This window comes from Squalius cephalus (assembly GCF_949319135.1).
Source record: "Squalius cephalus genome assembly, chromosome: 6".
NCBI lineage: Eukaryota > Metazoa > Chordata > Actinopteri > Cypriniformes > Leuciscidae > Squalius > Squalius cephalus.
The window spans coordinates 30966607-30975624 of record NC_137127.1 but is presented as its reverse complement, the minus strand read 5'-3'; the positions used below and the strand labels follow the sequence as shown (position 1 = coordinate 30975624).

Sequence of the window (9018 nt, the reverse complement as noted above, 5' to 3'; positions counted from 1 at the left end):
ATTGATGAGAACAAACACAAACACACTTTATATACAGAATATAAAGAGGGGTAAGACAAGGCACAGGTTGGACAGATCAATCAACTAAAAATAGCAACCTAGGGCACAGGAACTCAACACAGATAAAGAACCAAATCACAGACAAAATGTGACAGGCTGTACATCTTCTTATGTGTTCTATGCAGTTAGTATGGCTCAGATGCGTCCAGTAACAACATCCAAGCAGAGATTAATGAATGGAAGTTATTAATTTTCTCTTTCTTTTTTTGTATTTTCAAAATAGGGTGGAGGTTTCTAGTGAAAATTTTGCATACACAAGGAGTCTGACGACAGCCGATATGCTCCACATGGAGATCTGATCTCACCATCATTGAGTCCATCTGGGATTACATGAAGAAATCCAGAAGAACTGTGACAACGTCTCCAAGAAGCTTGAAGAAACCTAAATATATATAACTCCATCCTTCCACTGGTGGCCCTCTCATGAACAGTTTTTCATTCATTTATTGCGTTTCATATGTTATCATAAGCTTATATTTCATAAATGTATTTTTTATTAAGACATATGTGAAATCTTTCCCATCAGATGTTGCTTTGTATTTTCTTCAGGCTTGAACAGAATTATATAACATTTTGGGGCAAATATACATAACAGTAAACCAAAGCTTGAGGCTAAAATGGCAAATATCTCCACAGCTACAGTCAATTTTCCAGGAGAACTGACATAAGCTGGAATAAATGTGATCCATACAGCACAGAATATGATCATACTGAATGTGATGAACTTGGCTTCATTGAAGTTATCAGGCAGCTTGCGTGCCAGAAAAGCCAGAATGAAGCACAAGACAGCCAGAAGGCCAATATAACCCAGTACAGCAGAGAAACCAAGAGTAGAACCAAGACTGCACTCAAGAATTATCTTTTCCTTATAATATTTCACATTTTTGTAGGGAAATGGAGGAGATAAAGTTAGCCAAAGTACACAGATAAGAACCTGTATAAGTGTAAAGGCAAGAACACTTAGTTGTTGTTGTGAAGGCCCAAACCATTTCATGACATTTCTTCCTGGAAGTGTAGCCTTGAATGCCATTAACACAACTATTGTTTTCCCCAGAACACAGGAGATACAGAGGACAAAAGTGATCCCAAACGCTGTGCGACGCAACATACAGGACCACTCAGTTGGCCGACCAATGAAAGTAAGTGAACAGAGGAAACACAGAGTCAGTGAGAAGAGTAGCAGGAAGCTTAGCTCTGAATTGTTGGCTTTTACTATGGGGGTGTCCTTCTTGCTGTAAAACAGGATGGCCATCAGTGCAGTTAATCCTACTCCAAACAGTGAGAAAAAGACTAGCACTATACCCATAACTTCTGTGAATGACAGAAACTCTACAGTCTTTAACACACATTTATTTTTCTCAGCATTAGACCAGTATTCCCCTGGACACTGCTTGCAGTTATTTGAATCTGGAAAGGAAGTTGTGTTTACTATAGTTAGAGATACGAAGAAAGTTATTTTATATATGAACTCCTTTGATAATAAACTGCATCCTGAAGAGTAGAAGAAGAACACAAAAATAGCAACTAACTAATTTTCTTTTAAAGTGTGAGATGGGCTGAAGATTACCTCTCTCATTACTGATTTCTCCTTCTGCACATGGAATACAGTTATAACAGCAGACAGGTCTTCCTTTCTGTGCAGCCTTCCTAGTGCCTGGAGGACAGCTCTCACTGCACACAGACCTTGGCTTCTGCATTAAAAAGTACATTGTACATACAGTTTAAATGCCAGTTAATCTCATGAAGTTATTTCCCCTTTCCTCTGAATATAGTCCTTGATTTTTTTTAACCAAGCCACATTAGCTTTTTTCAATCCAACATGTTACTATTTACCTCCAGCTGTCCTCCAGCCCAGATTATGTTTTTAGTGTTAACCACAAAGCGCTGGTCAGGGTGCAATGATGCATCGTAGTATCCCACTGGTTTAAATTGGATTGATCCATCTGAGTCCTGCTGCCAGTTCACAACTTCATATTGGGCTACTGTGGCACCAGTGCTGTCAAACCGCACATGATCTCCAAACTTTACGGAGAAATTGACCTTTTTCAGAGTCTCAACCACCTAATACATATACATGAACATTTAGGTGTTTTAACACATTGTTAAACAGAAATAGGATTACCCTCTTTCTCACCAAATCTCTCTTCTTGTTTTTTTTTTTGTTTTAGTTTTTTTACCTGCTGTGGTTGTATTGTCAGACTTTTCTCACAACCTTCTTGTTCTTTGCACTTGAGTAGAGTGTGTAGTGAATGAGCAACAGCATAAACTGCTTTGTAGACATTGCTTGCATATCTTTGCTCAGGCACATCTTCATTGTAATTTTTAAGCACAAGTAGATCCTTATATCTGCTGCAGTTTAAATTATCTTCAGGAGAATTCCCCCCAGTCTGTGAGCATGGAAAAGCTGTGTCCCAGAATGCTTTTATAACATAATCTGAAAACCCCTCATTATTGATTTTTCTCACTGCAAACCCCAGTGACCCTCCCAGAACACGAAAACTGTTTGGAGTGATCAAACTTTTTGCAGTTGTCCATGCTTCCACGCCAATTACTTGGAGGCCTGTAATGTTCTGAATGCTTAGTTGCTCAAGTAGATTAACCATCTCAACACGGGAAAGAAATGCAACAACCACTTTTGTGGTGCTTCTTTTCATGGTGTCTACCACTTTCTGGAGTTTTTCGGGCTCGGTTCGATAGAATTTCACAGAGTACTCCACACAAATCCCCACTTCCTGGGCTGTTTTAAGAAATATGGCCATTCCATTGTTTCCATAATCGTTGTCACTGTTCACAGCTCCCACCCAAGACCAGCCAAAGTATTTGACTATGTATGCTAGAGCTCTGCTCTGGTGATAATCACTAGCAATAGTCCTGAAGAATGAGGGGTAATCTATTCTATTGCTTAGACATTCACATGTGGCTGAGTGACTTATCTAGGAAAAAAAGCAGAGGGAACACTGAAACAGTCATCAGTATGGTAATTATGTCAAGCATTTAATGTTTTTGTTCCTTACCACTGGGATTTTAAATGGTCCTGTAGTTCTGGACAGAATCACTGTGGCAGACGACTCAGTTTCTCCTATAATAGCATGTATAGGAGACTGCCCATGGCATCTGTCCCCTCCTGCAAACTCCTGACCATTCATCAGTGCCATAGTTGCACTCATAGAAGATAGTCTTGAACCACAGCTATCATAGATTTTGTAACCAATAGAAACATTTGGGAGCAAACTTTTACTTCTGTTTATCTCCTCAATGGCAAAGATCATGATTTGAGCCATCCGGAAATCTCTCAAATTCACGCTGCCATAATATTCCAGGTTTTATGGTAGTTTGTGGTTATAAATTCAAAATACATGATTTTATAATCTGCAATATATTTTCATTAAAAGTCTACTGATATTGAAAACTTTATCTGCTATAATATTTCTCAAATAGTTTACAATGTTACTAACCTGGAGCATGATAGAAGCTGAGGTTTTTCTATAAAATCAAATGAAGGCAATATTTCTATACTGTGGATTGAAAAAAGTCCTCCAATAGTTACGTCTCCATCCTTGAAAAGCAGTGCATACTTAGGGTCTCCCATTTTTTGACAAAGAGGTTTTTCAGCCTTTGTATAAGGTTTATGACAAAGCAGGAGCGCAAAAAGAAAGACAAGCATCCTAGAGATTGAAATCCACTGTGACTGCCAAATGTAAATCACCTGATACAGTCTATGCACTTTTATAAACAATTAAAATGGATGAATGATTTGGAGTGTAACCAATGGCCTCACAGGGCAGAACCGGAGTCAGTCGAAGTAGGAGTGGAATTCAGCTAATTTGATGGTCTGATGTAACTTTTTTTTCAATATTAAGATCTTAGGTTAAATTTTATATATACAATGAGCCTCATTTATGAAACGAACGGAAAACTGGGCATATGGCCGTTTCCACGCAATCTTGGCTTTTATCAATATAGACGTGAGCGTTGGCTATGATCAGATCTCATGTCAGGTCTCAGCTCGTGTACACAAGTTTTTGCGTTAGCGTGAACTTGCGTTCAGCATAGTAAATCTGGTGGAAAATTGTAATGAGAGCATTTTGCTCATTTAAATTATTTTCCTGACGAGTCCGATAACCAAAGCGTATTAATCGCTCATTAACCATTAAACGACTAGATTAGAATGTCAAAATTAAAATTAAAATAGAATAGATGGGTGTCTGTGACAAATCAAAAATACCACAAATGTGTTTTTCCAAACAAACAGACAAATCCAGAGGGTGAGGCAGGAACGGGAAAACCAGGACACGGGCAGAGATCAAGAACCAGGAACAATGACAACAAAGGAAACGCTCAGAAAAGCAGTGGAATAATGTACAAGACATCGCAGGGAATGATGAGGTGAACCAGGCTTACAGTATATGGGGTGAACTAAACAATATATTAAGACACAGGTGAAAGTGCTAATCAGGGATGATGAGTCCAGGCAGTGAATTATGGGAAATGTAGTTGTGAGTGAATAATGATAGTCTGATGTGGAGTGCCCTCAGGTGGCTCTCAAGGGCACCCCAGCTGATGACCATTACAATATTTAACTTAAATAATTAACAGATTAACAAAAGAAAAAAACTGAGCGACAAGTAATATAAGCTACGGTAGTTTTTTGTGATACTCTAACGCATTATAGTTGTATTTATTTCTATCTTTATTTGATTAAATCCAACTGATCACACAGGCGCCTCACATGCACGCACACACAACATATCAGTTCTAGCATTGCTAACTTGACATTTCAGCCATTCATCATCAAACTAAAATGCAGTCAACCAAACAAAAGATGCACTGTTCATTTTAAATGGCCCCAACCCCATTTTTGTGCATGTTAAGGATGCTGTTTTACATGGATATTGGAACATGAGTGAAGTACAAAGCCTTGTTTACATAATGAATAATAGTTTAACAAACCAAATGTTACATGGCAAATATGGAAACATTTGGATTCTTGCCGAATGGGAGTAGTAAGCTCATTGCCGTTTCAGTTTCACTTTAAATAAATTAATTTTGGCTTGATGTTTGTATATAGCTTTTAATGAATGTCACTACATACTAATTTGTGTTTTATTTTTATTGTTTAATCTCTTAAACTTCATGAGGATGACGGCGCATTGACGCATTCTTTGTTTGCATTGCTTGTAGACTCAAGCTTCAGTTTTTGACCTATTTTATTCTGAAAATCTTATACCGGCAGTGATGTCCTAATTTGTATCAGGAGTTATGAAAATGAAAATCAATACCTCTGAAAGTCGATACCTTTAAAATTTATTATGACTGTCAGCCACTCACATTCAGAAAAAAAAAAAAAAACTCCTTCATGAAGACGGTTGACAAAACAACATCTCTCAGGGCTTTTAGTTCAAAAGTGAGCAGATTTGAAGAAATATCGATAGATTCTCATATGTTTGTGTCAAATGTCTATAGAGAGGAGTAATATTTATTAAATTTTTACCCAACATGCAGTGCAACTATGCAGTACTCTCACGACCGGCTCAAAGCCTTGGCAAATGAATGGAGGACATGAGTGAGTTGGTTTGCAAGAATGAAAATTTTTTAACATATATAGAAAACTATATAAAATAAGAATACATGGTCATCTGTAATATCTGTCTGGTGCATGGATGTTGGTGTATCAAAGATAGAAAATGTCCTGGTTGCGTATGCAACCCACCGTTCCCTGAAGGAGGGAATGGTGGACGTAGTCGACGTCGACTGAATGGGGATCATGCTTAGGGAGCCTGTCTTCTTCGACTGAATGGGGATCTTTTGAAAGCGCCACTAGTACTGCCACCTTCCAGTGCATAGACAGAAGCCTCCTGATCCCCCCGCGAATTAAGGCGGAGAAGGGACAGGGCTTTAGGCCAGGGAGGTCACTGCTGTTCCTACAGGACCACTGGGAAAGCGTTCCCTGTACATGGAAGGAAGGGACGCTGCGGAAGCCACATCCTGCTCACAAGGAGATACATGTGGAGAATACACATATGGACTGGGCGAATTGACGGGCAGTACAACATATGGGATGTCACTGGGGAGGCTTCAGTCTATAACCGGGGGGAGCTTCTCACTGGACAGTGACGGCAGAGAGCTCTGTCAAGGGAAGACACGGGCTCGCCGTATCGTGGAAGAAAACACATATGGGATCACCGTGGGGATCGCAACATATGGACCCAGCCTAGCACAAGTTCCACCATACGAGTGGTAGGCCTGGCTTCGGACCCTCCGCCACGTCCGTCGCCGGAAGGTGTGGAGGAACTCAACAGGGTTCGGTTTAAGAGGCAACTCTACTGGAGCAAGAATTGCGCATGTATCCAGTCCATTGGAGGGGAATGGCGCAGCAAGCCAACACTTCGAACCGGGCTCAAGTGAAACTGGCTTCATGAGAAGGGAGCCCACAAGAAGCAGTGGTTCGACTATAGGTGTCGCCCAGCCCCCAACTCTAGAATATCTGTCATGAAGCACTCTGTGACAACGCTTAGGCGGGAGCACACACTCACTTCAGAGGAGCTCACCACCTAAGTGGACACGTGCATCTCGGGTTTTTCACCAAGATGAAGGCAGCCACAATTCAGTGGGCCAACCTCGCTTGGAAACAGCCTTCCCTTTCTGCTGATTTCCTTAACAGACAAGAGCTGTTCTGAGGTCCTAAAGCTTGCATTCTTTGTACGTATAACCGCAATGACGCGGACGGAAAGCGAGCAAGTCCCTACCCTCTAGTAGAGACCATGCGAGCAGGAGAACTGTTTCTTTAAAAACAGAATTTTTAACTCACTGCCTGCAGTGGCTCAGGGGCTGTCTCTGCAATAGCACCAGAGATAAGGCCCAAGAGAATAAGAGGCAACATCATTTTGAGGGTGGAGGACACAGCCCTCACTCCAACCCATCTTGCAGGAAAGAGAGCACTGAAATGACCGAACGCTTTCAGGATCTCCTCACAGAGAGAAGACTCACTCAATGAATAGGTTCCACTTCTATTCGGCGAAAGCAGCACTTCCTCTTAGGGGGTGCTCTCACAGAAGTGATGGTGACCACCACATATTCCTGCAGTAACCACCTGAACCTCCGCATCCACTTTTAGGACCAGCCTGGACTTCTCCAGGGGTCTGAACGCGGGTGCCATCATGCCCCATCCCTGAGAATGTATTCAGGGGAAAGTCAGGAAGGGCTGTTGAGGGGAATTAGGTCTGGATGGACCAATAAGGGGCAACTATCAAGACCTGCTCCACTCTTGGCCTAGCACAGTACGTGCAAGCGACATGCGCGCACAAGACAGGAGCACTGCTCAACACTAGGTGTGAAGAAATTCACTGAGCTTCAGGAGCATCTCTGCTCAACACCTGAGTGTGATGAAATTTACTGAGCTTCAGGAGCATCTCTGCTCAACACCTGAGTGTGATGAAAATCACTGAACTTGAGCGGGCGCCAAGCGACAATGAATCGCATAGCCGCTTCTTTAGAAGGCTCATTGGGGAACACATTTCTGTGGGGCCCCGGGGCCAGCTGAGAGCCATAGTCTGTCCAAGGGTTGTCCGCTCGGACAGAAATAACACAACTGGCAGAGGAACAAATCCAGAGAGGCAAACAGATGTGACTGTGCAGCCCCGAAGTGGTCCCTGCCCAGCTGTACCGCCCAGGGGATCGAGTCTCCACTCTCCCTGGCCAAAGGCTGTCGTGAGGCTCATGGCGGCACGATTGAGCAGGCCGGGAGAATAGTGAAGAACTAACTGTCATTAGAATATTAGTAGACTTTATGCTTAATATTTGTTAACACTTTATTTTGTTGGTCCCCCAACAGACAGTCTACTGACTATAAGTAACTTGGCAACTACAAGTCAACTTGTTCTCCTATGAATTTACTTCCAATATATTTTATTAATTAAACAAATGGAAGTGATTTGGCAATACATGTTGCGATAGAGTTTGTAATTCGCTTAGCCTTTTCTGAGTTGGGTGAAAGCTTTTAAACAGACGTAACGTCGTAACGTTAAACAGACGTAACGTCGACGTGACAACTTAATTGGGATCCCTTGGAAAATGCCACGGTTGCTGCCACATCCACGCAAGACTCTCAGACCCCCAATTGGCTGGGGCGGAAGATCTGCGTAAAGGGAGTTCAACTGCTGTTCCATTATACCCCTGTAACACTCCGCCCTTTAATGTTCTTTTTAAACAGCTGTGTTACTATAAACGCACAAGGGGATATTTGGAATGAAAGCTGTAATCGCAAATATCACAAAACTTCAATAATGTCACATACTCAATGCTTTCTTAAACAGATATATATGCATAAGAGCAGGTGTAAGGGAGTTAATAAGGCACACAGCAACAAACAAATATTCAGACGGCGCTGAACACTATTCAACAAAAGACGCATCAAACAGTTCAATTGAATGACGCGCTTAGCGCGGTATATTATAAAGGAATCAATTATCCCGTGCAACCCCACAATTCCCCCTTTTTTGTCCCAGTCCACAAAATTAAAATAAAAGTTCAAACTAAAAGAAAACTTCCAGGCTGGCTCAGGAGCGCGCTACAGTCTTTCCAACCAGGAAACAGTTAGTCCGCGAGAATAATCCTCTGTTTGGAACGTAACGAAAAAAACGTAATCCACAACAAAAAAAAGGAAAAAGTAGAGCGTTGATCCAGTGGTATACCACGCCAAAAAATACAAAAATGAAGCTGATCTCACCAGATCCGTAGATCGTCGGGCAATGTTAACCCATACAGTTGGAAAGTTTGGGTCCGGGCACGTCCTCTTGCCGGAGACGCGCACACGAGTGAACAGTCCAGGTGGTTGAATAATTTTCTGTCCTTCTCTCCCCCATTAAAGCCGTCTCTTAACGTATCGTTTGAAAATGCTATCAAACCATAAGGAACAAGCTTTAAATTTCTATAGCTGCAGCAAACAATACTGGCGCCATG

General features: G+C 41.7%; 1 protein-coding gene across 1 annotated transcript; it reads right to left on the bottom strand.

Moving 5' to 3' along the window:
- Nucleotides 1–556: 556 nt before the first annotated feature.
- On the bottom strand, nt 557–3724 carry LOC307159882 (extracellular calcium-sensing receptor-like; the record flags this gene model as incomplete). The annotated part of the gene is made up of 6 exons (XM_079873581.1): nt 557–1467; nt 1628–1751; nt 1894–2121; nt 2238–2993; nt 3075–3363; nt 3516–3724. The coding sequence occupies 6 exons, from the start codon at nt 3722–3724 to the stop codon at nt 557–559; spliced, it is 2517 nt and encodes an 838-aa protein (XP_079729707.1).
- Between the last annotated feature and the right edge of the window lie 5294 nt (nt 3725–9018).